Genomic DNA, 27991 nt, shown 5'->3' on the forward strand with positions numbered 1-27991 from the left:
AACCCTTGCCACACATATTCATCCACTCCAGCCCAACCCCCACCTCCACCCGCTGGCATTCATCTCCCTGATGGCTCCTTGCATACTTGCCCTGAACAACATCAGCTCCCATTAAACACTCCTCTGGAGCCCCCAACCTGCTTACACACTCATCCCAAATGATTCCTCGCACACTCCTAGTGGCCCTAGCATCAGATCCCCCATTTGCACACGTACGCACAGGCTTCCCACGCATGCATCCCAGACACTCTCCATTGTTCCCATCACTCACTTCCCTTGCACACCTGCCCCAAACACCCGGTCCAAGCACCCCTCCCCTACTCCAACCACATCCACGGCCCTACACAATTGCCTGCACACTCATCAGCTCCCCCACACCTCCTGTTTTACCAGAATCCACCTTTGCACAACTCCCCCATAACAGCCCCAACCCACCACCCTCATACACATTCAACCTCAAGGAATAATGTCACCCCACCATCCCCCCTGAGGGCCCAAGCCTCCCGCCCTCACCAAACCTGGCTGGAGCCGATTTCCTCTCCAACGTTTGCCTCCCCATCCCCAACACTAGGACCCAGGGGAGGAGCAGTGCCGCCCACCTGTGCCCCTCACTCACCGCCCACGGCCATATGTTGGGACCTCCTGGGCCCCTGCACCGACACCCGCCCAGACCCTGCGGCCCGCAAGTGACTGAACTCAGCGAGCCCCGCGCTCCCTGGGATCTGGGCCTGGGGGGTGCGGGTTCTGCGCGTTCCTCTGGGCTCCCCCTCGGAGCCCCTGGCCCGCAGCGCGCGGGGGCGGGGATGGGGGCGGGGCGGCGGGCGGGCTCCCGGCTCCGCCCTCCGCCGCGGCCCGGGAGGGGGCCTTGAAGGCCGACGTCAGCGCCCAGCACGGAAACCCTGCCACCCGGGGTGCGTGGGAGCAAGCGGGGGGCTCCAAGGACGGTGGGCCCCGACCCCCCCTCGCCCAGGCCCAAGCGCTGCGGGGCGGAGGAGGGGGCGCCCCCGATTCTCCAGGGCCCTTCTGGCTCGGCCCGCCTCCACCCGCCCCGCCACTCTCCTTGCCCAATAATAATAACAGCAACAGCGGCTAACTGTGTGCACCGCTCTCAGTGCTGTGCATGGACGCATAGACATTTATTCCTCGCAAGGACTGAAGAGACACTGTCATTTACTGTCCTGTTGTAGGCAGGAGGAAACAGGCGCAGAGAGGTTGGGTTCTTGACTGTGAGCCTGACGCTAGTTCACTGAGTGCGGTCTAAGCCTGGACCCCTGGCCGGTGGGTTAGGGGATTTACAATCACGGTGGCTTTGACTCCTCTCGGCAGCTCTATTTCTATCTAAAGTTTTACAGATAAAGAGACTGAGGGTCAGAGGTGTGTGCTCATTTGGCCGAGGTAAACAGCTGGAGCCAGGACCGGCAGATTTATACCCCAGGGCTGTTTTCCTTGCTGGCCCAAGGGAAGGGAAGGAAATAGGGCAAAAGGGTACGGTGGGAGCTTCCACACAAAGGAGGCCGAGGTGGGAGAGGGCCAGGAATGGGGTGATGTGCTGGTTATCAGGTGGCGCAAGTGGTGGTTACCCGTCCGTGTTTAGACCCACACAGACCCGAGTTACTTTCCAGGCTCTTCAGGGCACCTGCTCTGTGTCCTCGGTACAATGGCATCACCTCTTGGAACCCTCATGTTTTCATCTGTGAAATGGGCTAAACACTCCTTGCCTTTTAGACGTGATAACATCCGTAAAGCACTTAGATCAGGCGCGATACCCAGCGTCCACCATTTACCCAAAGCCTGGCAATATAGGCACTCTGAGTGTGTTTGATGATGTTTAGGAGTATTATCAACAACTTCCGGCTCCCATCAGTCTCGGTAAGGGACACTCCTCACCCCGGAGGACTCTCTCCCTCATGGAGTCCACCCAGCTTGCACTGGCTTCCTCTGCCCAGAAGCCCTCCTTATCACTAGGCCCAGTCAAACTGGACGATTCCCCTCTTGATGCGGGGCTGGCCAGAGTTCCCTCGCTCCAGGGCTCCAGGGCTCCGTGCCAAGAGTCCAGACGCTGGAGTTGGCACGGGCCCCACTCCCAGGGAGAGCAGATGGTGTCTGCAAGTGCAACTTGGCGCAGGCAGAGTTTCTGGCAGACGACAGGCAGGGGAGGGAAGAGAGGGACCTGCAGCAGGACTGTGTTATCTGGGAGAGATAACCTGCTACTATCTCCTTAACCCGGCTCTGGTGGTTTTTTTCATGCAGCTAATCACTATGAAACATATGATACCTTTCTATCCTTTGTAGTTTGACTCCTCCCACATCGGTATCCACTCCAGGAGCCGGATTCGATCCCTTTTGTTCACCGCTGTGCCTCAGGGCCTAGAACAGTGCCTGGCACAAAGTAGCCCTTCAGTACGTATTTGTGGGGACGGGGCATGAATACTCACAAGCCTGTTGACTTTTTTTTTTTTTTTTTTTTTAAGTTTATGGAGAGTGGGGGGAGGGGCAGAGAGAGAGGGAAAGAGAGAGAGTATCCCAAGCAGGCTCTGTGTCTGACGGCAACTGACTCTTGATTTCTGCTCGGGTCACCATCTTGGGGCTCCTGGGTTCCGCACCGACAGTGTGGAGCCCGCTCGGGATTCTCTCTCTCTCTCCCTCTCTTTCTGCCCCTCCCCCACTCTATCTCTTACAATAAAATAAAATAAGATAAAATAAAATAAAATAATAAAATAAAACTGAAAAAAAAAAATAGAATTACCAGAGGAGCCAGCATTTCTACTCCTGTGTACGTACCCCCGAAGAACTGAAAGCAGGGTCTTGAAGAAGTATTTGTAATGCTTCATAGCAGTGTTATTCGCCACATCTGGAAGATGAAATCACACCAGTGTCCATCAGTAGAGGACTGGGTGAAGAAAATGTGGTATATTTTCTCACAGTCCGTGAGTTCGAGCCCCGCCTCAGGCTCTGTGCTGACAGCCTGGAGCTTGCTTCAGATTCTGGGTCTCCCTCTCTCTCTGCCCCTCCCCCGCTCGTGCTCTGTCTCTCTGCGTCTCTCAAAAATGAATAAAGGTTAAAGAAATTAATCTAAAAACAAACAGGATACGTGAAATAGTCCATTTCAAAAGTAACAACGCGAAGACCCATCAATAATAGCGAACATTCACAGTGCTTCCTATTTTCCAGCACTGTCCTAAATTCATTAGACATTTGTACTAATTACCTATGGCTGCATAACAAATCATTCCCCAACACCTGGTGGCTTCAAACAAACATTTATCAGCTAACATCGTCTCTGTTGGTCAGGAATCTGGCAATGGCTTGGCTGGGTGGTTATGACTCCAGGTGTCTCATGAAGTTCCAGTCAGCATGCTGGCCAGAGCTATAGTCATCTGAAGATCTAACCGGGGTTGGAAGATCTGCTTCCAACACGGATCACGCACGTGGTGTTGGCTGCCGGCAAGAGGCTTTAGTTCTTCTCCACATGGGTCTCTCCAATGGCTGCTTCTCTGCCATCACGACATGGTGGTGGCCGACCTCCCCATCGGAGCCATCCGAGAGAAAGAGCAAGGAGGAAGACTCAACGCCTTTTATGACCTAGTCTCAGAAGTCACACAGCAACACTTCTGCCATATTCTATTGGCTACGAGGAAGTTTTGAGTGAAGCTCAGACTCAAGGGGAGAGGAACTGGTTTCCACGTAATTGAAAGAAGGTATATTGGGGCACCTGGTGGCTCAGTCGATTAAGTGCCCAACTCTTGATTTTGGCCTAGGTCATGATCCCAGGGTCTTGGGATCAAGCCCCGTGTGGGACTCCATGCTGGGCATGGAGCCTGCTTAGGATTCTCTCTCCCTCTCTCTCTGACCCTCCCCGCCCCCATGCTTGCTCATTCTCTTTCTCTCAAAAAATTAGTTATTAAAAAATAAATTTAAGGGGCGCCTGGGTGGCGCAGTCGGTTAAGCGTCCGACTTCAGCCAGGTCACGATCTCGCGGTCCGTGAGTTCGAGCCCCGCGTCAGGCTCTGGGCTGATGGCTCGGAGCCTGGAGCCTGTTTCCGATTCTGTGTCTCCCTCTCTCTCTGCCCTTCCCCCGTTCATGCTCTGTCTCTCTCTGTCCAAAAATAAATAAAAAACGTTTAAAAAAAAAATGGTTTAAAAAATAAATTTAAAAAATAAAAGAAAATAAAGAAAGAAAGAAGGCACATCCCAGAATCTGTGGCTAGGGGTGCCTGACTGGCTCATCCTGAAGAACATGTGAGTCTTGATCTCAGGGTCGTGAGTTCGAGCCCCACAGTCAGGCATAGAGCTTACTAAAAAAAATAAAAAATAAAAAATAAAAAATAAATAAATAAATAAAATTAATTGTGGGCATATTTTATTTTTTAAGTTTTTAAACTTATTTGTTTTGAGAGTGAGTGAGCACGTACAAGTAAGAGAGAGAATACCAAGCAGGCTCCACACTTAGCACAGAGCTGGGCTTGGGGCTGGATCCCCCAACCGTGAGATCATGACCTGAGCCGAAATCAAGACTCGGTCACTTAACTGACTGAGCCACCCGAGGGCTCCAGTGTGAGCATATTTTAAAACAACTTCATATATTAACTCATCAGGTCCTGACAACAGTCCAACAAGATGGGGTCTATCATTCATCCTCACATTACAGAAAAGAAAAGCAAGATACAGAGAGGCTAGAAGTCACACAGAAGGTGAAGAGCTGAGACTTACATCTAGGTAGTTGACCTGGAACCATTTTCTTAATCACTAATATCAACCAGTAGGGAGAAAACCAGTAAAAAAAAAAAAAAAAAATTAAGGAGCACTGACAGGATTGGACTGGTTGGATATGGGAAGTTTTGTTTTGTTTTAGTTTTTAATGCTTCTTTATTTTTAAGACAGACAGAGCATGAGCAAGGAAGGGGCAGAGAGAGAGGGAGACACAGAATCCGAAGCAGGCTCCAGGCTCTGAGCTGTCAGCACAGAGCCCGACGCGATGCAGGGCTCGAACCCACAGTCGGGGAGATGGTGACCTGAGCTGAAGTCAGGTGCGCTGTTAGTGATGGAGTCTTGGATGATACCCAGGCACAACCTCCATATGCCCTTGAATACTGAAAGACGTGTATCCAAGAAAGGAAGGACAGCAGAGAGGTTAATAACATCAAGTTTAGGGACAGAGTTGGAACTACAATCAATGTGATTTAAGGCAAATGATTTTGCCCCAATTTTTTCATCTTAAACAAAGCTGACATTAACTGCCCTGTGGGATGTCTCAGGATTAAACAAAATCATGCAATCAAAACGATCAGTTTACAGGGTCTGGCATAGAAAAGACAATAAATGGTAGCTTTCAAATATACCTATTAGCGAAATGTAATCCTATTGAATTATTTTCTGTATATTAATACTATTCTATTCGAATGTTGCCCCTCCCTATAATTTTGACTTCGGGATGCTCACTTGTGTAGCCTCATTTTGGGAAAAGTCGAAAAATGAATTTCCTTTGGACTCCTGGTCTGGCCTAGAGGCATAGGGACTAGGGTTCAAGTGGACTTAGAGGGTGAAGGCACACTGCTCACGAAATCAGAGTATGTCGGTGCGTCGGACTCGGTCCTTTATATACCCATTACACAGATGCGATAACAGACCTGGAGACCTGCAGGGGCACATGACCAGTTGCTGGCAGACTCCAGCCTTCAAGAACCAGATTTTCTGCAGAAAAAAGAGGCCTCAGTTCCTCATTTCTCATCCCCTTTCCCCCACGCTCCCCCTTCTTACTCAGAATCAGCACTAACAGTATTTCCGAGAAGGAAGTTGGATTTATCAGTCCGTGAGGAGCCACAGGAAACCCCCCAAAAAGGAAGGAAAACCCCTCTCCCCAACTTGAGTTTCTCGGAAGGAGGAAGAATGTTTTTCATAAAGACAGGGGGATGCAGGCAGTGACCTTGAGGGAGATTCCCCTTTGGTCCTGGCCGGGAGAGAGCGTTCGAGGAGGCAGGCAGCGTGGATGGAATCGCTTATTTTGTGAGGAAGGTACCTGGCAGAAACAGTTGGCGCGCAAATTTCCTCAGCCACACTCAAGATGGCAGCTGCCCGACCACGCCCCAAATGGCGGAACCTTGAGTGTGCGGAGAGACGCTTTTCCCAAAATGGAGAGGGGGAGAGAAAACGTCCATCACATATTAGCCCCGCCCCGAAGACTGCTAGGGCCAATTAGCGACCCGCAGGGCGGGTGCAAGACTAGGGGAGGAGGCTGCTGTTGCCCCAGCAACAACCAGGGAGCCCGAAGGCGGGCGCAGCTTCGGAGGGATCAGCTCCTCAGGTCTCTCGCTGCCGGGAAGGTCCTGGGAGACGCGCGAGCCAAGCCTAGGAAGTCAGCATCCGCGGAGAGAGGGACAGGTCAGGCCCATGAACTGCAATCCCCGCTGTCTCTTGGCCCGACCTAACCGTTAGGTGCTCTGAGGTAGGAATAACGCATGCCCGGGCCTAGAGGCGGGGCTAAGGCGGCCCTGCACTTAAAAGGCCTGCGCCTCTTGGCGCTTGCGGGATTCCGACGTGAAGAGGCGGGGCTTTTGTGCATGTGGGCGGGGCCATGGGCCTTTGGGGCGGGGCTTTCCGCTGCGCTGAGCTTAAGGAAGAGGTTAATTTAGAAGCGGGTAGAGAGATGCCAGCTTCTCCCTCAGCTCTCACCTCACCCCCCGTCATTTTTCCCGGGCTGTCCTGGAGGGGCGGCCAGGCTCATGGTTAAGGCGGCAGCCTCAGTAGTTTGACGAAACTAGCCTGGAATCCTACTGCCCCTTATTTGGTAGGCCTCAGTTTCCCCATCTGTCGAGTGGACATAATAGAACACTTACTTCACAGGGCTGTGATTACATTTTTCCCTCAGGGCCATGGCTGAGGTGCACGTGATCGGGCAGATCATGGGGGCCACCGGGTTCTCGGAAAGTAGCCTCTTCTGCAAGTGGGGCATCCACACAGGTATTCTGGGGCCTGGTTCATTTCCCCACCCAGACCTCCAAGCCCAGAGTTTCTACCCCCCTTCCTTGACTCCCTCGCCTAGTCCCCGATCCTCCTCTTCCATTGGCTCTCAGGACTCCTAGCCATGACCACACTCTGACAATGTGAATCTCACACTCCTTCCTTGTTCTTCCCATCTCATATCTGTGGGAGCTCTGGCTCCCCTTCTCTGAACACAAAGCCCCTGAGGATATGGGACTACAGGCTAGATTCCCCCCCACCCCACCCACACAGACACACTCCCAATCCTCAAAACACTAGACAGCCTATCCCCACTGGACTTCATTCACTGTCTTGGGGGGGTGGGGGGCCTGGGTCCCCCTCCCATCTCCATTCGTTGCTTAACAGTCTCCATGTATTAAATTCTTACTGTAAAATGGGTTTCCATCCCAGATTTACAGAGAAGAGGCCACCCTACTGTATTCATAATTCTCTGTGAGAATGTAGGAACCCCTTTCTATCAGTCATTCAGGTTCATCCACACAGGTGCAGGAGAGACTGTGGAAGCCCCAGTTTTCCCCATCAGAGACAGCATAGCATCAAGGGTAGGGCCATAGGCTGCCAGATCTGGGCTCAAATGCTAAGTCCCTCACCTATTGAGTGGTGGCCTTTGGACTTGACCTCTCTAGGCCTCTCTAGGCCTCGACTGAGGCCTTGTCTTAAAAGGAAGCTAATAGCAGCTAAGAGGCAGCAGAGTGTTAAGAGTGGACTGCCTGAGTTCAAAACCACATATTAATTACGTGACCTTGGGCACTTGTCTTTGCCTTGATTTCCCTGTCTGTACAATGGGAATAATAGCAATACTTAACTTGTTGTTGTTGTAAGGACTAAATGAATATCAACCAGCACTGAGAAGAGGGCCTGACCCAGTAAGCGTTTGCCTCACTTGTGTAGAAACTGGTTGGGGTTCTGTTAGTAAAGCCTTGGGTGTGTTGCCCAGCACAGATAAATGCTCATGAAATAGCGTGGCTATTGCCGCCTTCATCTCTGGAGGCCCTGGGTCCTTTGCGATTTCCCTAGTGGGTAGAGTGGTGGCCGAGATCCCCCAGGGAAATTGGGGTCCTCCAGCTGAGCAGATGAGAGGCAGACCCTGGAGTCAGACTTGGTTTCCAGTCTGGACCCCACCACTCACCTGCTCTGTGACCCTGGCCAGGTGCTGACCGCACCCCCCCTCCCCCCGCCGTCCCCCACTTGGAGCCTCATTTTCCTCATTTGTAAAGTGGTAGAGTGGGAATATTTGTCTTTCATAGGGGTGTTGGGGAATCTCGTAAGTGAAGAACCTGACTCAAGGCCTGGTACTTTCCTCATCTGGCCCAGAAGGAAGAGATCACCAACATGATTTTTATTATTTCAGGGGGCTCTTGGTGGTGGTGGTGGGGGGGGGGGAGTTAATCCAGCAGAGAGCTCAGGGGCAGCCAGATAAAGGGCTTGGGCCCTTCAGTCAGAGCACAGTTTGAGTCCAGCGCCACTGTGGGACACTGGTAAACTGCGTTCCTGCTGTGCCCAGCATGGACGACAGTGCTTGGCCCACAGCAGGTGTTCAATAAGTGTTCGGGGGACTAAATGGCCAAGTGACTTTCCTTCTCCTTTCTTTACCTATCAAATGGGGATTATATCAGCACCCACTTCCTAGGAGCCCTTACTTGTCCAACAAACATGTATTGAGCACCTTCTGTGTACAAAGATCCTGATTTTGAAGTCCTGGGGACCCAGCAGTATACAAGAGACAGACATGCTCTCCTAGGGCTCCCAGTAGAGGAGACAGGAAATAAAAGAGCAGGTAAGGAAATGAGCAGAGTGGTTACTGACAGTGGTAGGTACCAGAAGAAATGAGAGGAGATGATGAGACAGGGACTCGTGTTTGGGTAGGAGGGTGAGGGAGCACCCCTCTGGGAAAGTGGCACTGGAGCCTGTCCCTGAAGGATGAGGAAAAGCTGGGCAGAGTCAACAGCCAGTGCAAAGGCCCCGGGGGTGGGGGGAAGAGAACAGAAATGGGGGCAGTGAGGCTAGAGGGTGGTGACAGGAGAGTGGTCGGAGAGGAGTTCAGGAAGGGAGCATAGGCCAGGCCATGGAGGGCCTTGTGGGCTACAGAGGAGAGTCTAAACTAGGGGGTGGGGAGGGGATTTAGAGCCCTAGAGGGCAGATTAAGTGAATTGATTCCAGCACAGCCTCTGGCACTCAGGAAGCAGTGCATTTTTGCTATTCTTTTCACCCTCGGGAGGATTGCTGTTATTATGCACCTTTCACCCTGTGCTGGTGCTCTTGAAGGGACATCCTTGGCCCCATCTTTGTCCTTGGACTCGGCCTCTAAACATGGGGTGAAGAGTCAGAAAATGATATCCAACACTTACCCAGCACTCACTCTGCCCCCCTGACGATGTGCTGAGGGCTTTCTGTGTATTAGCTCGTTTAATCTTTTCAGAAAACTATGAGGGATATGTCAGGAGGACACCCATCTTACAGAAGGGGAGACCGAGGCAAAGGAAGGTAACTCGCCCAAGGTTGCACAGGCAGGGAGAAGTAGTACCGGGATTTGAACCCAGACATTTGGCTCTAGAGTCCACACTTTGTAACCCCTGACCTGACCCCCCAAAGCCAGGGAGAAACAGGTTCCTCCAGCCACAATGGCCTCCCCTTCCTGATGTCTGCTTCCTACCCCTCCCTGCAGGGGCAGCGTGGAAGCTCCTGTCGGGCATACGGGAGGGCCAAACACAGGTGGACACCCCCCAAGTAGGGGACATGGCCTACTGGTCCCACCCCATCGACCTGCACTTCGCCACCAAAGGCCTCCAAGGTGGGTTCCCGGCCTGGGCCCCAGGCTGCCCTCTGGGGCCCTTTCCTGGCCAGGCCTGGTCCCAGAGAGGCTCTCTGCAGGCTGGCTCTAGGGTGTGCAAGACTAGGCCGGCCAGGGCTGCAGGGGGCGAGGGGAAGGTGGGGACCAGGGGGAGAGGGGAGGTGGCTTTGGAAGAGACAAACAGGAGGCTTCAATCAGGAGGAAGCTGGGAGGGGGTGATGAGGGAGAGAGGGCTGGTAGCTGTTTCTGCAGTCCTGGCTCCCCAGCTGCTCACAGGGGAAGCGAGTATGCGGGGGAGGAAGGGTATCAGAAAGCCTTTTCTCGTGGAAAATTTAGATCACTGGAGAGGAGTGGATTCTAGGAAACAGCCTAAGTCAACATGACATGTGTTTCAACAATACAAATAATATTTACTGAGCGTCTGCCCTGCGCCCAGCCTGTGTTGGGCGATGCCAGGGAAATGTTGGTGATTGAGACAGCCCCCCAGCCCTGTCCTCATCGGATTCACCATCTCTTGCGGGGGGAGACAGAGCTGTCCCAGATAGTGGCATTCCAGAGTGGGCAGGACTGGAGTGGGGGATCCTAGAGGGTAGGGGAGCCCAGAGGAGAAGCCTGACTGCGAGGGAATTCAGGGAGAGCTTCCTGGAGGAGTGGGTGTTTGAGCTTTGCTGTGAAGGGCTAGTAGGAGCTTGTACGGCAGAGGGATGGAAGAAGGTTCTAGGCAGAGAGCTGCGTATGAAAGGCCCAAAGGGGAAAGTGAGCCAGGGGCCTTTGGAGGATCGAGGGTAAACAGGAGAAGGGCCAGGGGTGAGGTGGCAGGGGACAGGGGACAGGCCGTGGAGCTGAGGCCATCTCCAGAAGGTGCTCGGGAGCCGTAGCCCGTGACAGACATGTCAGATTTCAATTTTAAAAGATTCTTCTGGCTGCCTGTGGCTGATGGGCCGGAGTATGAGGCAGGCGACTGTCCTTCAGTTCTGCAGGCCCCACATCCTCCAGTATGGTCACCGTCTTTGCCTCCTCTTTCCTCAACCCCCACTCTGCCCACCCAGAAATCCCTTTGGCTCTACCTTTGGAATGTATCCTAAATCCCCCCCACTTCTCTCTCTGGTCTCTTGGTCTGTCCATCCTCACCTTTCACCTGGATATTACAGTAGCCTCTTCCCTGTGCTCCATAGTCTGTTCCCCTGTGAACACCCAAGTTGGGTCATATTCTTGTCTCTACACAGAACCCCCTCCCCCACCCCCATGGTCCCCATCTTACTCGGTAAAAGCCAAAGATTTATCCTGGATCATAATCAATTTGAGACAATCTGGTCTGTCACCTCCTGTCCCTCTGTCCCTCTCTCAGTCCAGCCTCACTGGCGCCACCAGCCAGCTCCCACCTCAGGGCCTTTGCACACACTGTTCCCTCTCCTGGGGGCGTACTTCCCCAGATGTCCATCCACATGGCTGGCTCCGTTCCCTCAAGCATTCGCTCAACCGTCACCTTCTCGGAAAAGCTTCTCTTGATCACCCACTTTCTAAAACTCCATCCCCACCCCCACCATACCCAGCTTTATTTTTCTCCAGAGCAGTTATCACCATCTGACATACCCTGTAATTTGCTTATTTACTACATTCGTTGTCTAGGATGTCAGGAATTTTTGTCTGCTCTGTTCACCACTGTGTCCCCAGCTTCTAGAATAGGGCCTAGCGCAGGCGGCGGTGGGGGGGGGGGGGGGCGCAGAAAGGAGGGTGAAATGGGGCCAGGTCTCCAAGGGCTTTTGCCTACCAGGTTGAGGAGCTGAACTGTGTTCTAAGGACATTGAGAAACCTATGGATGTGGGAGAAAGATGCTTCCAGCTGCCAGGTCGGAAGGTGCATTGGAGGGGCAGGAAGGAACGCCCTAGGCCCAGAGAGCACAGAGTGGGCTGTGGGGAGGGAAGGAGGTGTCCCAGACAAGGTTCAAGGCGTTCGCCTGGGGACTGGACTGCCCTGAAATGGGGGCACAGAAGAGGAGGCCACAGGAAGGGATGTCCGCAGAGGCCAGATCCAGAGGGCCTGGGGTGTTGAGGTTGGAATTGATAGTGAGGGCACTGGGGAGCCAGGGAGGGGTTTTGAGCAGGGGAGGGAAGTAGATTCAGAAAGATTCCTTTGGCTGCCTTGTGAATGGGAGAGAAGGCTGGGGCAGAAACCCAGCGGGGAGGGGACCGGACCAGTGGGGATCAAGGAGATGGGGATCCAGGAGGGGGAGACGGAGCTCCACCATCGCTCCTTTCCTCCCTCCCGTCCTGCAGGCTGGCCCCGACTCCATCTCCAGGTGTGGTCGCAGGACAGCTTCGGCCGCTGCCAGCTCGAAGGCTACGGTTTTTGCCACGTGCCCAGCAGTCCGGGCACCCACCAGCTGGACTGCCCCACATGGCGGCCCCTGGGCAGCTGGCGGGAGCAGCTGGCACGGGCCTTTGTGGGCGGCGGCCCTCAGCTGCTGCACGGGGACGCCATCTACAGCGGGGCCGACCGCTATCGCCTGCACACGGCCGCCGGTGGCACTGTGCACCTTGAGCTGGGCCTGCTGCTGCGCCACTTCGACCGCTATGGTGTGGAATGCTGACCCTGCCCCTGCCGCCACTCGCAGGCCCTTATCCACACCCGGCTACCTATGGAGGGGCAGGATGGCCCGGTGGTCAGAAGCGTGGGTGGGTCCGGAGACTGTCAGATCTGACCCCAGCCAAGGCAGGCCATGGCTTCTGTCCTGGCCAGCACCTCAAGCCCAGTGGCTGCCCCTCTCAGGTCCAGTTTCCCCATCTGTAAAATGGGGGCAGTTAAGTGTGTGAGGTCGCAGGGTGTTGGGTAAGAAGAGACTGCGCACCGAAGTGCTCAATAAAGGAGCAGTTCTTACAGGTGTGGGTGCCTTCCTGACTTCATCTGTCAGAGGTCTTGTGCCCTCCTGTCCTCCCACTGACACCCTCCTTCAGGTCCCCACCTTCTGACAGACCCACTTCCCCCATCTTGTGCCTCAACCTCTGCCTCCTCCCCACTCTGGGGACCCCTCTTGTGACCCCCTCTCTTTGGGGCTCCTTGCTCCCCTGTGTGCCTCTCCCCACTGGGTCCCCGTCTCCTGGCTGACCCTCTTCCCCTCTGCTCCAGCCTCCCACCCTCTCTCCTCTGGGGTCCCCGCTCTCTGATCCCCTGTGCCATGTGTCCCCAGCCTCCGATTGAGCCCTCCCCGCCAGATCTTCATTCTCTCCACGACCCCGCACAGCCCTCAAAGCCACGCGCAACCCGTCTGCCGGCTTAGGTTGCGCTCAGCCGCCAGGAGGCAGCACCCTGTTCGCGGGGCGGAGCCGGGGTGTCCGCCCCCTCCCCCCGGGGCCTGAGGGACCCCCCTCGGAGCCCGCCCACGCGAGATGAGGACGGTGGCCCGGCCCCCCCATGTCCTCCCCCTGGGGGCCGCCCCCGCCCCGCGCGCTTCCTGGGTGGGGCCGGGGCGGCTTCAAAACCCCCCGCCGCCCCAGCCGGTCCCCGCCACTGCCGCCGCCGCCGCCCTTCGCGCCCCGGGCGTCCCACCCCCTCCTCCCGCCGCGGATCCGCCAGACAGCGAGGCCCCCGGCCGGGGGCAGGGGGGACGCCCCCTCCGGGGCACCCCCCGGCTCGGAGCCGCCCGCGGGGCCGGCCTCGGCCGGGAGCGGAGGAAGGAGCCGCCGAGGAGCAGCCTGAGGCCCCAGAGTCTGAGACGAGCCGTCGCCGCCGCCGCCGCCCCCGCCGCCGCCGCCGCCGCCACTGCGGGGAGGAGGGGGAGGAGGAGCGGGAGGAGGGACGAGCTGGTTGGGAGAAGAGGAAAAAAAGTTTTGAGACTTTTCCGCTGCCGCTGGGAGCCGGAGACGCGGGGACCGATTGGCGCGGCACTGCCCCGCCAGGAGGCAGGACTTGGGGACCCCAGACCGCCCCACCACCGCCTCGGACGCTTGCTCCCTCCCTGCCCCCTCCACGGCGTCCCCCAGAAGCCCCCATTCCGGAGCAGCCCTCAGGAGCCGCCAACCCGGACTCCCGCGAAGACTTGACCCCAGACCTCGGGCGCACCCCCCTGCACGCCGCTCCCCCACCTCCAGCCTCTCTCCTGAGCCCCCGCGCATCCAAGGACCCTTCTCCACCGGGATCCGGGAGACGGGATCTCTCCCACACCTCCTTAACTCTCCTACTCAAGACCACCCACCTCTGGTACCAGATCTCGCCCCTCTCGGTTTTTTCCTTGGGATACCGAGAAACCACCCATCAGAGCTTCCCCTCCACCTCCACTCGGTTCTCCCTGAGGGCTTCAACTCCCCTCACCTCACCCCGACCCTCCTATCTTTCTTCGGGAGACCCCGAGCCCCTCTAGGGGCGGGGCCTCCCTTTTCCCACCGCAGCGGGGCTCGCGCTCTCGGCAGTGCCGGGGGCGACGCCTCCCCCATGCCGCCCTCCGGGCTGCGGCTGCTGCCGCTGCTGCTGCCGCTGCTGTGGCTACTAGTGCTGACGCCTGGCCGGCCGGCCGCCGGACTGTCCACCTGCAAGACCATCGACATGGAACTGGTGAAGCGGAAGCGCATCGAGGCCATCCGCGGCCAGATCCTGTCCAAGCTGCGGCTCGCCAGCCCCCCGAGCCAGGGGGAGGTGCCGCCCGGCCCGCTGCCCGAGGCTGTGCTGGCCCTTTACAACAGTACCCGCGACCGGGTGGCGGGGGAGAGCGCCGAGCCGGAGCCGGAGCCTGAGGCGGACTACTACGCCAAGGAGGTCACCCGCGTGCTAATGGTGGAAAACACCAACAGTGAGCTCAGAGGGGCCGGGGACCCTGGAGGGGAGCCCCCAGGGGGCGCCGGAGTGCAGGGGTCACGGGGGAGGAAATTACTGGCAGAGGAAACTGCCTAGAGGAAGAGGACCCCCGGGGTTGCCGGGAACGCGGGAGGGGGGTCTCAAAGAGGAGAGGACTGAGCTTCCTACCCCTCAGGTATCTGGCCTTGAAGGGCAGGAGATAGGGAGAGAAGTGGGCTTCTAGAGAGCGACGGGAACCTGCGGGATCGTGGGGGGGGGGGGCAGTCCCCTAGAGGGAGAGAAGCAACTGGGGGGTGAAGGGGTAGAAAGACTTCTTTCTTCACAGTACACTAGAATGTGGGGGTCGTGGGGTGAGGGCTGCATAGAGAGAGGGAGCCCGCTTTGGGAGAAGCGAAGACCCCAGCATCTGAGAGAGGGGAGGCAGTGGGGAAAGCTGACCCAAAGCTCAGGGGCACGAGGCGAGAAAATTCAAGAAGGACAGAAAAACTAGGTGAAGCGAACTCCGGAGGTATCGGGAAAGTGGACAGTGGATCCACTTGCAGCGAGCGCGAAAAACACGCGGGATTGGGGGAGGGCCCACAGAGAGGAGGATGATAAATGCGGGGAAGAAGGGGACCCGAGGTCTTGGGGTGGGGGGAGGTACGAGCAGGAGAGCAGCGGAGACCCCCAGGGGGGCGTCGGGGATGCGCGCGAGGTGCCCCGAGTATTTGGCATATGGACGTGAGAGGAGGAAGCCCAGCGCGGGAAGCGAGCCCCCAAGAAACCTAGAATAGTGGGTGGTGGGAAGGGGTTTAGAGAGAGGGGAGACAGGCATGAGAAAGGGGGACGGGGAGGGAGTGGAGGGGAGACATAAACAGTGCCGTTCTGGGAGCAGTGAGCCCCCCACGCCGCGGGAGGGGAGGAAGCGGGCTGAGTGAGGAGTCGAGCCCTAGAGGGAGAGGTGGGTGGGTGAGACTCTGCAAGATCGGGGTGAGAAAACCGAGCGGGTCGGGGTGAGGGAGCCCCACGTGGGTGCCACGCGCGGAGGGAGGAGCCTGCCCTCCCGGAAAGGGGGGGGAGGACCCCGCAGAGCTGAACTGGGAGAGTCTGGACCCCAGAGTCCCAGTTCCTCTCCGGGAGGCTGGGGAAACCCCAGCGTCCGGCCGCCTAGCCCGCCCTCCCTTCCTTTTCCTTGCCCGGGGGGCGGGGATCGCGCGCGGAGCCTGGGGCGAGACGGGGCAGGTCGGGTCCCCGCCCTCGCGGCTGCGGCGCCTCCCGCCCTCTTCACCCCATTCTGGGGCGGGGCTGCTGCTGGGCCCGGCCCCTCGGCGCCCACGCGGGGACCCAGGGGTTCCGCGTGGCTCGGAGGTTTGGGGCAGCCCCCCCTGTTTTCATTTTCTGTCTTGGGCCGTGCACCTGTGGTCATTGGGCCACGCATGCGTGCCCGGCCAGGTGACGCCCCTCCCCACCCACATTTCAGGCTCACCTTTTCTGTGGTCGTTTCGCCTTCGTTGTAGAGATTTCTCTACCGCTGGTACCTTCAGTCCTCTTCTCCCCTCCCAGTCTGGCTCCATCTTGCCCCCAAACCCTATATCTCTCTTCCCGTGTGTGTCTCCCATATCCCATGCATGGGTCTGAACAGTCTCTTCCCTCTTTCTCCCTCTTTTTCCATCTCGCCCTACTCCTCGAGTCTCCCTGTCTCTGTGGTCTCTCCATCCCTCCCTCTGACCGGTCCTGCCCTTCCTTTCTTCCTCTGTATCTGTCTCCACCCGTCCTCCCACCCTCCACCCCTGCACTACACTTCCTTTGGGGTTTGCTGAGTAACCCCTGGGTCAAGATAGGGCTTCTTTGTGGGGGCCCCGGGCTGGCCTGGCTAGCGTGGGGAGGAGTAGGGGCAGGGGGCCCATGGAAGGAGTTGCCTCTCCTTTCTCATCAGATCCTGTCTCCACCATTTCTGCACCCCTACTGCAGAGGCCTTAAAGGATGTATCCCAGGTCATGGCCTGCCTGCTCATCCCAAACTTTTCCTAGACTAGAACGCACTCTTCCCATTTTTCTTCCTCCCCCCACCAAAGCCATTCCTACCTAGAATGAACTTTGCCTTGTCTAACCAGCTGAGGGAGAGAAGGCAGGAAGCAATTAGTAATAGTAAGAGTAATTCGTAGTAATAATAATGTCACAGTAGCAGGGAGACTGCATGGCCTTGGGGTTAAGAGTAGTCTTTGGGACCAGACCGCCTGAGTTTGAATCCCAGCTCTGTAGCTCCTTACCTATGTCACCATGGGGCAAATGACCTGTTTCCCCATCTATAAAATGGGTACAATAATTGTCTTTTCCTCATGAGGTTGTTGAGAGGTTTAAATGTCTTAGCCCTTGTAAAGTGTGGTGCATAGCCCCTGGCAAATAGTGAGCACTCTTTAACATACACGTTAGCACAGCCCGGGTGTGCAGACTGCTGCCTGCTTTACCGCACCAGCTCACTCGTTGCACACTATATAATCTTGCAGCCGGTCCTCCTTTTACAGTTGAGAATCTGACACAGAGAGTGGAATTCGCTTGCCCAAAGTCACACAGTGCTTCAGTTAGGAGAGCCTGGTGGGCAGTTAGGGAGTTTGGTGGGGTTGTCATTTCCCAAAGAATAGCCCCGAAAGCGAGGCTGTGGGAAGGAATGTGACTTGCCCAAAGTCACAGAGCTGGAAGGCTGCTCCCTCCATCCTACTCCTGCCATTCAATTTGCCTTTGAGGCTTCAAGTACTGGGGGCGCCTGAGCGAGCACAGCAGCCCCTCTTAGGGCTGTGTACTGAGTGGACGCTTTACAGATGACAGGAGACAAGTGTGGCTCAGACCCCATTTTACAGAGGGCGAAACAAATCCAGAGAGGGAGAGCCACTCTCCCAAGGTCACACCGCTAAAAAATGTCAGAATCGGGTTCTAACCCAGGGTCGTCAGCACCGGGAGCCCACGCTCTTAGACTTGGGGTGTGCTAGCTCCCTCCGCCCTTGCCAAACCCCCTGACCTCCCTCCTCTCTGCTCCTCCCGCCTAGAAATCTATGAGAAAGTCCAGCGTACCCCGCACAGCATATATATGCTCTTTAACACGTCGGAGCTCCGAGAAGCAGTGCCCGAGCCCGTCTTGCTCTCCCGGGCAGAGTTGCGCCTGCTGAGGCTCAAGTTAAAGGCGGAGCAGCACGTGGAGCTGTACCAGGTGGGGGCCCGGGCCCCAGAGGTGGGCTGCACTGGGGCCGAGGTGGGCAGCTGGACGGCTGGTGGCTGCAAGGTCCACACAGACAGACTCGGCAGGATGGGGGCGTGCGGGCCATGGAATCATGGGGCCCTTTAGAACTTTCAGGCTCCTAGCACCCTAGGATACTAAACACTCAGGAGGCCAGAATCTTGAAAGGTTGCAGGCTCTCCAGCCGTTCTGTCCAGTACAGTTGTCCAGGACCACTGGCCACACGTGGCCATTTAAGTTGACTGAAAGAAAAAAAATTCAACCCCTCAGTCTCACTGGCCATATTTTGAGTGCTCCGTAGTGGTTAGTGGCTGCTATTTTGGATGCCGCAGATAAAGGACACTTCCAGCATCCTAGAAAGTTCCTTTGGATAGTTCTGTTCTAGAAGAGTTAGTCTCCAGGAAGACTGGGGCCTCTGGGAGGGCTGGAGTCTAGAAGATTACGCGACCTGGAATCCACATCATGTGGGACATTGGGTTTAATGGTAGGTGGTAGACTGTTACAACAAAGGAAGTGTGTCTGTGGTCAATTCCTTGGGAGTCTAGAGAATTCAGCTGCACGCTGCCAGTGTCTGGAGTATTCTGCCCGGCCCCAGAGGATCGTTGCACACGGGCATCAGACCTCTGCAGCATCTGGGTTTGGGGCGTGCCAGACTCCTGGGTGTCTAGAACATCAGTCTCTCAGAATTTCTCAGGTTCATTGAATGGGTCGTTCTTGGGGTATGGAATGACTTCTAACATAAGCCCCTAGAAAGTTACAGACTCTCAGAATTCAGGGTGTCAGATTTGCAGAATTGTATGCTCAGGGGACCCCAGGATGTCCCAGGAGGATCTCAGCATGGTGGACTGTCTGAGCTGAAAGGGGCCTGGCATTTCACCAGTGAGGGAACTCAGGCCGCGGAGGGGCCCCACAGGGACTCAGAGCAGAGGCTGAGCCGTCCAGGTGCCTTGATCCCCGGCCTGGGGCTCTCTCTCCTCTCCTCCCAAGGCCGCTCCGGCGGTGGGGTGGGGGTTGTTCCTGCAGGGCCCCACAGCGTGGATGTCTGGGAGGGGACTGTCTGAGGGACTCTCTGGCAGCCTGTTTGGTGGAGCAGGAGTGGGGGTGCAGTCAGTGTATTTGGGGGTGGGGAACCGCATCTAACCCACTGTCTCCCCCCAATTCATCTCCCCCCAGAAATACAGCAATAATTCCTGGCGCTACCTCAGCAACCGGCTGCTGGCGCCCAGTGACACGCCGGAATGGCTGTCCTTTGATGTCACTGGAGTGGTGCGGCAGTGGCTGAGCCATGGAGGTAAGGACCACTTGTTTGCCCCGCCCCTATTTTGTAGTGGGATAGAGCCCTTTGTTTGTCCTGCCTAGCAGCTGGGACCCCATGTCCCAGCCAAGACGTGGCCTTCCTCCTAGACCTCAGACCTGAGTGATAATGCCTAATCCATTTCCTGAGCACCTGCCGGGTGGTGGGTGATGCTGGGGACACAGCAGTGACCCAAACAGCCCCACCCTTGCCCTCACGGAGCCCATAGTCCATTCTTGGGGTGGAGGAGATGGGGAGAGACCTGAAAACTGGATGGTAATGACCCAGATTGGGTAGGGCTGGAATAGGGACCCCAGAGGAGATGGCTGACCCAGCTTGGGGTCAGGGAGGGCTTCCTGGAGGAGGGGACATCAGAGCTGATATTTGAGGGTTGAGTGGAACCCGTCGGGGAAAGAAGGAGAGGCAAGAGTGTTCAAGGCACACCCTGAGTCCAGGGAGAGCGTGACACAGCCGATCTGTCTGTAAGAGGACTGTGTTTGACCTGAGTCCACCACACCCACATCCCCCTTCCTGATCTCCCTTTTGTTCATGCCTCCCCTCAACAAATGCCAACGGGTGCCTGCTCTGAGCCCCGCCCTGTGTGTGCGGTGATGCTGGGGACACAGTGGTAACTAAGACAACTCTAGATGCTGCCTTCATGGGGCAACTCTGGACATCTACAAAGTCTTGCCAAAGCCCTAGGTGGCAGTGATGACCTGAAGGAGCAGTGGCAGGGTGGGGAGGCCCCGAGTGCTGCTGGGACCCATCCTAGAGGGTCTGGGAGGGCTTCCTGGGGGAAGGTGATAGTATAGAGACTTAAGGGATAAGTGGTGGATCGGCCAGGTGTTGAAAGGCAGGGGCCCGGGGCCGCTGGACAAAGGCCTGTCTCGGTCACTGCAGAGTCTAGATCACCCAGCACAGGGCCCAGCACCTAGTAGGAGCTTAGAAAATCATTCACTCATTTGTTCAAGAAGCCTTTCTCCCACAGCTGCTCTGTGGGTGTGCACCCCATCCCTACCTTTTCCCACTTGGGGCACATCATCTGCCCTCTGTGGGTCTTGGCTTCCGTGCCTATTAAATTGGGACCTCTGGCGAAGATCAGAAGAGATAATGCTCACAGAGCATTTAGGACAGGGCCTGGCACCCGGGGCGTGCACTCAGTAGATGTTTATTTTTAAGACTGTGGGCTAGGCCCAGCGGGGAGCAAGAAAACAGGAATCCCTGCCCCCATGTATCCTGCTTTCCACTGAGAACAATGAGGGAAACAAATAGCCAAATTCGAATGTCAGGAGGGTGAGTGCTATGGCGAAAATAAAGTGATGTCACTGTGGGGGAGGGGCATGTGTCCCGGAGGGCCTCCTGGAGGAGGTGACATTTGAGGGGAGACCTGAAGGAGGAGAAGGAGGAAGCAAGGCCAAGAGCAGGAGGATGCAGGGAGAGGGCAGGCAGGGGAAGAGACAGGGGGAGCCCCAAAACCCCCTCCACCCTGGGTTTGCTCCACCCACGGCGGGGGTGTGAACAGCACCTGGCATCTCACACTGGCTTCCCACTCCCCACTCCCACAGGGGAAGTAGAGGGCTTTCGCCTCAGTGCCCACTGTTCCTGTGACAGCAAAGATAACACGCTGCAAGTGGACATCAACGGTGAGGCCCATCTCCCTGGCCCGGCCCCATGCCCACGTGTGTGTGCATGTGTGTGCACTTGTGTCCTCTTCCCCCTGCCCCTGCCCCCATTCATCCATCTGAGAGTGTGTGTCTATGTCTCCCCCACACCCTACAACTCCAAACCAAAGCAGGGTTCAGTTCCGGCCGCCGAGGTGACCTGGCCACCATTCATGGCATGAACCGGCCTTTTCTGCTCCTCATGGCCACCCCGCTGGAGAGGGCCCAGCACCTGCACAGCTCACGGCACCGCCGAGCCCTGGACACCAACTACTGCTTCAGGTGAACCTTTCAGCCCTTGACCGTGGCATTCTCGTCTGGTGGTGTGATGGCTGGGCACAACCAGGGAAGGCTCAAGTTGGGCACCTGGCTGGTGCTACGCGTGGCTGGCACCTCCTTCAGCCTGGAGGGCTCAGAGGATGGGCTCTGGGTTCTAGGATGCTGGGATGTGGAGTCCTAGGATGTTGAGATCATCTTGCTTTCTTGCTGATGTGTTAGTGTGTAGAATGAGGGACCCAAGCAAGTTCAATGTTGTCAGCCTGGGGTTCTAGAACGTTGGGATCCTAGGACATAGAATTCAGTGTTAATGACTGGAATCTGAAAATGTTGGACTCAAGGAGTGTTGGGATCTTAGAATTAGGGAATTGAGGATTGGAAGATTACCCATGTTGGATTCCCATACCATTGACAGATTGGAGTCTCCAGTGTTGGCAGACTGGAGACCTTGAATATTGGGCTCAGAATGGTGGAAGCCTGTGTTAAAATACTAGCATTCACGGGACACCAGGGTGGCTCAATCGCTTAAGTGGCCTACTCTTGATCTCAACTCAGGTCTTGATCTCAGGGTCATGAGTTCAAGTTCCGCATTGGACTCCATGCTGGGCATGAAGCCTACTTAAACACAAAAAACAAAACAAAACAAAACAAAAAAACTGGGGTACCTGGGTGGCTCAGTCAGTTGAATGTCTGACTCTTGATTTCAGCTCAGGTCATGATCCCAGGGTTGTGGGGTCAAGTCCCACACTGGGCTCCATCCTTAGCATGGAGCATGCTTGGGATCCTCTCTCTCTCTCTCTCCCTCTGCCCTTTTCCCCCCAACTCTCCCCCTCTCTCTCTTCCTCAAATAAAGTATATATATATGTGTATACATATATATATATATTAAGCTATAATATATATATTGTATATATGTATGTATATATATAATATATTTTAAAAAACAACAACAGCTGGCATCTACAAATGTTTGGGTTGGAGAAACCCAGATTATTGGTATCCTAGAGTGTTGGGGCTCAGTGTTGGGATGTTAGACTCTTGGAAAGCTGGGATCTTCAGAGGTGGCAGCTTGGACCTCTTGAGTGATGGGCTCAGGATTGTGGAATGCTGTAATTCGATATTGAGATATCATGAATGACAAGATACCGGAGAGTTGGAATACAGGAATCCTAGCAAGTTGGAAATGCCATTGTTAGAATGTTGAGATGCTGGAGTATCGCAATCTAAGAAAGTTGAAAAGCTGGATTCCTTAGCATGTTGAAATACAGAGTTAGATGTTGCAGAATTAGAACGATAATCTGACCTTTGTCCCTCCCCAGCTTACTGTTTGGATGAGGTACCTCTGGGCTTTGTTACATGCTGTTCGCCTTCTGGAAAGTCAGCTCTGCTTCCAACCTTAGCACCAACCCCAGCCTTAGCCCAGCAACCCCACGAATGAATGAACGTTATTGATAACAATATAGAGGGAGGCAGCCAGCCATGGGAGCCTCCGCAGGGAGGGACACAGTGTCACCTCAGAAGTTGTGCCAAAAAGTGAACCTGCAGCTGAACAAAATGGTAGATCCAACTACCAATTTTCTAGAAACACAGGGACAGAGGAACATGTTAAAGAACACCATGGGCTTGCAGTCAGCAACAATTAGATTGTGGGAAATCTGACCCGCTTTCTTCAACAAATACAATGCAAAGTAGGGAGGTAGAGAGATGATTATGTAGATTTCTAAAAGAATCTTAAAATATATATCAAGTAATTGCAATCTGTAGACCTTATTTGGGTCTTTATTCATGCAGACTAGTAAAAACAAAAAGACATTTGTGAGACAGTTGGGGAAATGTGAACCCTGATTGGATATTTTATGATATCCAGGAATAATGGAGAATTTTTCTTATATGGTCTTGTGGTTATGTTTTACAATAGTCCCGATTTTCTTGGAGATACATGTGGAAATATTTGTGGATGAAATGACATGGTGAATGGCATGTGCTTTGAAATCATCCAGTGCGGGAGAGGAAGTGGGTAGGGGCAGAGATGCAGTGAACTTGGCCGTGACATGGGATTGTGGAAGTTAGCCTCCCTGAACTCTTACCCAACATCCAATGTGAGGCCTTCAGCCTGTTCTGTTCTGGGGCCCCAAGTGGGTTTCTTTTACCCATCAGGCCCTGACTGGATGGCAGAGAGGCTCTGCAAGAGCTTTGCAAGAGGGACACCTGGGTGGCTCAGTCAGTAGAGTGTGGGACTCTTGATCTCAGGGTTGTGAGTTCAAGTCCCATGTTAGGTGGAGAGCTAATTAAAAAAAAAAGAAGAAGAAGAAGAAGAAGAAAGCTTTGCAAGAGGCCTTGCACTGAATAAATGGGTTAGAAAGTGCCTCAAAGTCACCTGGAGGCTTGTTAAATATGGCCTGCTGTCCTCCAGCCCCAGCCCCACCCTCAGTTTCTGACTCAGTAGGTTTTTGGTGAGCCTGGAGAATTTACATTCCCCACAAGTTCTCAGATGGTGCTTCTGCTGCTCTGGGGACCCCACAGGGAGGATGTCCCAGGTGGGTAATCAGGGTCACAGACTATTCAAATCTTAGGACCTCAAAACCCCCAGCCAGAGTTGAACCGGAAGTGAAAGATTATTCTGGACAGGGGGTTCTTTCCCTTCTGTGAATTTAGGACCCCCTCGAGAAGCTGAAAGCCAGGACATTTCCCCAGAAATATGCCAGTAAATGCGCACATATGTGCCTGTGGTTTCAGGAGCTCAGGACTCTTCCTGGTCCTGGACTTCCTGATGCCTCCTTGACCCTGAACAACACCTTATTTGATCCAACATCCCTCATGTCATTGGGCAGATGGGGAAACTGAGGCCCAACCAGACTGGGGAGGAACCAGGCTGAGCTCACAGGGATCTCAGATTCCTGGCTCCCTTCTCTGTGGCTTTTGGAGAGGCCTTGTCTTGCCCCAGGAAATGCTGTATCATCGCCTCTTCCTGCTGTGCTTGAGCTGACATGGCTGCGCTGGACAGATGAGGCCCCAGCCTCCCAGGGGGCACAGAGCTGGCCGTGAACCTGTCCCCAAGCTCCACACTTACATGCTGTGTATGGGCAGGCAGTGCTTTCCTCTCTGGGGCTCAGTTCCTTCATCCTTCAAATGGGAATAATCATAATAAAGCCTGCCTCATAGGGTTTTGAGATCAGTTAATTCTCTGTTGATTACTTCTTGAATAGATAAATGCATGCACATGGGCCAAACCTAGAAGGAATAGTCAGAGACCCTCCAGTTCTGATCCCCACCCCTCTCTGAAGAAGGGACAGTCACTTTTATTATATTTGTGTCTCCTTCCAGACACAGTGTCTGTTTGAAACACTTATGCACATCCGTATTTTTTTATTTTGCCCCAATTGCAGAGTTCGTTTTTTTTTGGGGGGGGGGGATGTGGAGAGGGCACTGCATATTCCTTCCTGCCTCCCTCCCTTCTTCCCTCCCTCCCTCTCTTCCTCCCTCTCTCTCTCTCTTCCTCCCTCCCTTACTCCCTTCTTGCCTTCTTCTCTTTCTTATTCTAAAAGTAACACATACCCACTGTCAAGAATTTAGAAAATACAGAAAGATATCACCCATCACACTACCACATATAAAAAAAAATCAACATTTGAATATATTTCCTTTCAGTCCTTTTATGCAAAACAGAATTTGGATCATACTGTACCTGTAGCTTTGAAGAATATCTCTTTCACATGATATGAACCTGGAATATAAAGTGTTCATGCTTCCCACGAATCAAGCTTTTTAGCTAAGGTCCCTGCCCAGCTCAGCCATGGCTGGCCCCAGAGGCCAGCACATAAAATACCCTGGTTCTTTCCAGACAAGCAGGAGCCTGGGCCTGGGCTGGAGAGGGACTGGCTTTTGCTTCTGAGCATGGGACAGGGATTATGAGTCTAGAGCAGTAAAATATTATACATCACTATTCTCCAATATGTTTTTTAAAAACCTAACACTGGGGCGCCTGGGTGGCGCAGTCGGTTAAGCGTCCGACTTCAGCCAGGTCACGATCTCGCGGTCCGTGAGTTCGAGCCCCGCGTCGGGCTCTGGGCTGATGGCTCGGAGCCTGGAGCCTGTTTCCGATTCTGTGTCTCCCTCTCTCTGTGCCCCTCCCCCGTTCATGCTCTGTCTCTCTCTGTCCCAAAAATAAATAAAAAACGTTGAAAAAAAAATTTAAAAAAAAAAAAAAAAAAGAAAAAAAAAAAAATAAAAACCTAACATAGAGGGGCATCTGGGTGGCTCAGTCGGTTAAGTGTCTGACTCTTGATTTCAGCTCAGGTCATGACCTCGCAGTTCGAGCCCTGCTTTGGGCTCTGTGCTGACAGTATGGAGCCTGCTTGGGACTCTCTCTCTCTCTCTCTCTCTCTCTCTCTCTCTCTCTCCCTCCCTCCCTCCCTCCCTCCCTTCTCTCTCTGCCCCTCTTCCATTTGTGCTCTCTCTCACAGTAAATAATATATAATATATGTGAGGCTCGAACTCACAACCTAGAGATCAAGAGTCACATGTTCTACTAAGCCAACCAGGCGCTCCAGGTAGCAATAAATTTTAGAAGGAAAATAAATCAGGGGCACCTGGACAGCTCAGTTGGTTAAGCATCTGACTCTTGATTTCAGCTCAGGTCATGATCTCCTGGTTTGTAGGATTGAGACCTTGTCAGGCTCTACGTTGACAGCACAGAGCCTGCTTGGGATTCTTTCTCTCCCTCTCTCTTTGCCCCTTCCTCCCCCCAATAAATAAATAAACGTTAAAAAAAAAAAAAGAAGGAAAATAAATCAGAAGAAGAGGGAAGAAAAAAATAGATATTGGGTACTAGTTTTCCTATTCTGGTTAAAATTTTCTTCTATTATGGAAAATTCGAAGTGTAGACAAAAGCAACCAAGATATGATGTAATGAAGTCCCATGGATTCTCATCCAGCTTCAACAGGCATTAAGATTTGCCCCACGTCAAATACAGACACTGTCATATTTTCTTGCAGAACTGAAATGCCACTGTCACACTGAATGGAATTCACGATCATTTGGATGGGTACTTTGGGTAGGATGGTCCAGAAAGGATGCTCTGAGGAGAGGATATTAATTTTTTTAACTGATATTTATTGAGTACCTGCTGCACGTCAGGCAGTGTTCTAGGAGTTAAGGCTCCCTGCGTAAAGGACATCTGAGCATACATTTCAATGAACTGAAGAAAAGAAAAGAACTACAGTGGATATCTGTGGGAATAGCAAGCCAGGAGGAGGGATGAGTGAGTGCGAAGGTCCTGGGGCAGGGTTGTATTTGAAGAACAGGGAGGATGCTGTGTTCTAGTGTCTGGAGTCAGGGAGAGTGGGGAGGGAGTTGAGATCAGCTGACCAGGCGGCGCCTTGTGGTTCCTGTTGAGGGCTTGGGCATTTGCCCCCAAGAGACACAGAGCCATGTTTGAGCCATGTTCGGAGCAGAGATTCGACATGACAGTCTCTAGCATGTGGCCCCAGAAGGCAGGGATTCCTGTCTGTTTCGTTTGTACTCAGCCCCCAGTAGATCCCAGCCAAGCAGTTGGTCCTGGTTCAACAAGTATTTGTTGCACACATAGAACTTAGGGCTGGGGGACGGTCATTTGACTTTCTTACAGGCTTGTCAGGAGCCTTGTGTGAAATGATGTTTACAATCCCGTTAGCAAGGGGCTTGACCAAAGAGAACGCTTTATCAGTGTTAGTGATTATCATTGCTGTTACCGTTATTGCTATTATCACCGAGATGGGCGCTGTGCTGGGGGCAACCAGGGTGCCCCCCCACCCCGGGGGTGCGGCTGCCCTCGCAGCAGCAGCAGCAGCAGCAGCAGCAGCCGCCGCGCCCCCCTGACCCGGCCCCCTCCACCCCGCAGCTCCACGGAGAAGAACTGCTGCGTGCGGCAGCTCTATATTGACTTCCGCAAGGATCTGGGCTGGAAGTGGATCCACGAGCCCAAGGGCTACCACGCCAACTTCTGCCTAGGGCCCTGTCCCTACATCTGGAGCCTGGACACGCAGTACAGCAAGGTGCGTCTGGCCACGGGCCGGCCGGGGTTGGGCTAGGGGGAGCAGGGGCCGAGGGAGTGGAGGGAGACAAACAGGTAAAATCGGAGAGGACTTAGCCAGATGAGAAGTAGAGAGAGCCCGGGGGATCGGAGAGGATGGTACAGAGATGGGAGGAGACAGGCTCTGAGCCGGTAGAGAGACCTGACGCAGAGGGAGACGCAGAGGGGTCTGCGGTCTATGTCGAGACCCATGGAGCCTGAGTGACCAACCGGGTGCGGGGAGGCCGGGAGACGGAAGGAGAGGGAACGCGAGAGACAGGATGAACAGTGAAAGGCCTGGAGTCCACACACTGCCACGGAGACAGAGACTGTGAAGACAAGGCAAGAGTGGAAAAGGGAGAGAGGTAGAGCCTGGGAACGGACTGAGACGAGACAAGAGGGAGAGGGGAAGAGGCGGAAGGGGTGGGAGCGCCCTGCCCACGACCCCCGACCCTGACCCCGCCCGCAGGTCCTGGCCCTGTACAACCAGCACAACCCGGGCGCGTCGGCGGCTCCCTGCTGCGTGCCGCAGGCGCTGGAGCCCCTGCCCATCGTGTACTACGTGGGCCGCAAGCCCAAGGTGGAGCAGCTGTCCAACATGATCGTGCGCTCCTGCAAGTGCAGCTGAGGCCCCGCCCCGCCCCGCAGGCCCCGCCCACCCGGCAGGCCCGGCCCCGCCCCCGCCCGCTGCGCCGGGCTGTATTTAAGGACACCGCGCCCCAGAGCCCTCTGGGGTCGATTAAAGGTGGAGAGACAACTGGGGTCTCTGTGTGTGTGTGGTTGGGTCCCAGAGTGGGGTCTCCCGACGTTCTCGACGTCCCTGGATTCCCGTTCCATCTGTCCCCTCTGGTCTCCATTCATTTCCTCCCACAAACGCCTGCTGAGCACTTATGTTCCAAGGACTCCCCGTGAACACTAGATT

The 27991-nt window shown here is 54.8% G+C and overlaps 3 protein-coding genes and 1 long non-coding RNA gene across 14 annotated transcripts in view; 2 read left to right on the forward strand and 2 right to left on the reverse strand.

The window, feature by feature from the left end:
• The window catches only part of TMEM91 (transmembrane protein 91), a 22110-nt gene extending 5822 nt beyond the window's left edge, over positions 1–16288 (reverse strand). Inside the window, exons 1-3 of one of the 9 annotated variants that reach the window (XM_058709663.1) lie at positions 6017–6214; positions 5440–5635; positions 2747–2851 (exon numbers count right to left, since the gene is read on the reverse strand). In XM_058709663.1, coding sequence (XP_058565646.1) covers positions 2747–2831 — 85 coding nt within the window. In that variant the 5' untranslated portion in view covers positions 2832–2851; positions 5440–5635; positions 6017–6214. Of the gene's footprint in view, positions 1–616; positions 1018–2746; positions 2852–5439; positions 5692–6016; positions 6215–16043 lie in introns of those variants that run through there. The other 8 variants (XM_058709659.1, XM_058709662.1, XM_058709666.1 and 5 more) reach the window with 8 other exon arrangements.
• Positions 6248–12669, forward strand: B9D2 (B9 domain containing 2). Of its 2 annotated transcripts, none has more exons than XM_058709669.1 (4): positions 6248–6378; positions 6866–6957; positions 9665–9790; positions 12067–12669. In XM_058709669.1, the coding sequence occupies exons 2-4, from the start codon at positions 6870–6872 to the stop codon at positions 12378–12380; spliced, it is 528 nt and encodes a 175-aa protein (XP_058565652.1). In that variant the 5' UTR covers positions 6248–6378; positions 6866–6869; the 3' UTR covers positions 12381–12669. The 2 variants fall into 2 exon arrangements, with proteins under 2 accessions (XP_058565652.1, XP_058565651.1); XM_058709668.1 differs by having other exon boundaries at positions 6306–6442.
• Positions 13318–27826, forward strand: TGFB1 (transforming growth factor beta 1). Of its 2 annotated transcripts, none has more exons than XM_058709650.1 (7): positions 13318–14573; positions 17601–17761; positions 18962–19079; positions 20648–20725; positions 20875–21025; positions 26899–27052; positions 27539–27826. In XM_058709650.1, exons 1-7 carry the CDS (start codon positions 14219–14221, stop codon positions 27695–27697), a joined length of 1176 nt encoding a protein of 391 aa, XP_058565633.1. In that variant the 5' UTR covers positions 13318–14218; the 3' UTR covers positions 27698–27826. The 2 variants fall into 2 exon arrangements, with proteins under 2 accessions (XP_058565633.1, XP_058565634.1); XM_058709651.1 differs by having other exon boundaries at positions 13321–14573; positions 20878–21025.
• LOC131500435 (uncharacterized) lies at positions 20232–21829 on the reverse strand. Its single transcript, XR_009256282.1, has 2 exons — positions 21426–21829; positions 20232–21306 (listed from the first exon to the last, which is right to left on the reverse strand). It is a non-coding gene; the product is annotated as an uncharacterized LOC131500435 (long non-coding RNA).
• Positions 27827–27991: the final 165 nt, after the last annotated feature.

This window comes from Neofelis nebulosa, chromosome 17 (assembly GCF_028018385.1).
Source record: "Neofelis nebulosa isolate mNeoNeb1 chromosome 17, mNeoNeb1.pri, whole genome shotgun sequence".
NCBI lineage: Eukaryota > Metazoa > Chordata > Mammalia > Carnivora > Felidae > Neofelis > Neofelis nebulosa.

Coding starts and splice junctions, on each gene's coding strand:
- B9D2 (XM_058709669.1), top strand. CDS start 6,870: ATGGCTGAGGTGCACGTGATCGGGCAGATCATGGGGGCCACCGGGTTC. Junction 6,958..9,664: donor CAAGTGGGGCATCCACACAG/GTATTCTGGGGC, acceptor CCCTCCCTGCAG/GGGCAGCGTGGAAGCTCCTG. Junction 9,791..12,066: donor CGCCACCAAAGGCCTCCAAG/GTGGGTTCCCGG, acceptor CCCGTCCTGCAG/GCTGGCCCCGACTCCATCTC.
- TGFB1 (XM_058709650.1), top strand. CDS start 14,219: ATGCCGCCCTCCGGGCTGCGGCTGCTGCCGCTGCTGCTGCCGCTGCTG. Junction 19,080..20,647: donor GCAGTGGCTGAGCCATGGAG/GTAAGGACCACT, acceptor CCACTCCCACAG/GGGAAGTAGAGGGCTTTCGC. Junction 20,726..20,874: donor GCTGCAAGTGGACATCAACG/GTGAGGCCCATC, acceptor TCCAAACCAAAG/CAGGGTTCAGTTCCGGCCGC.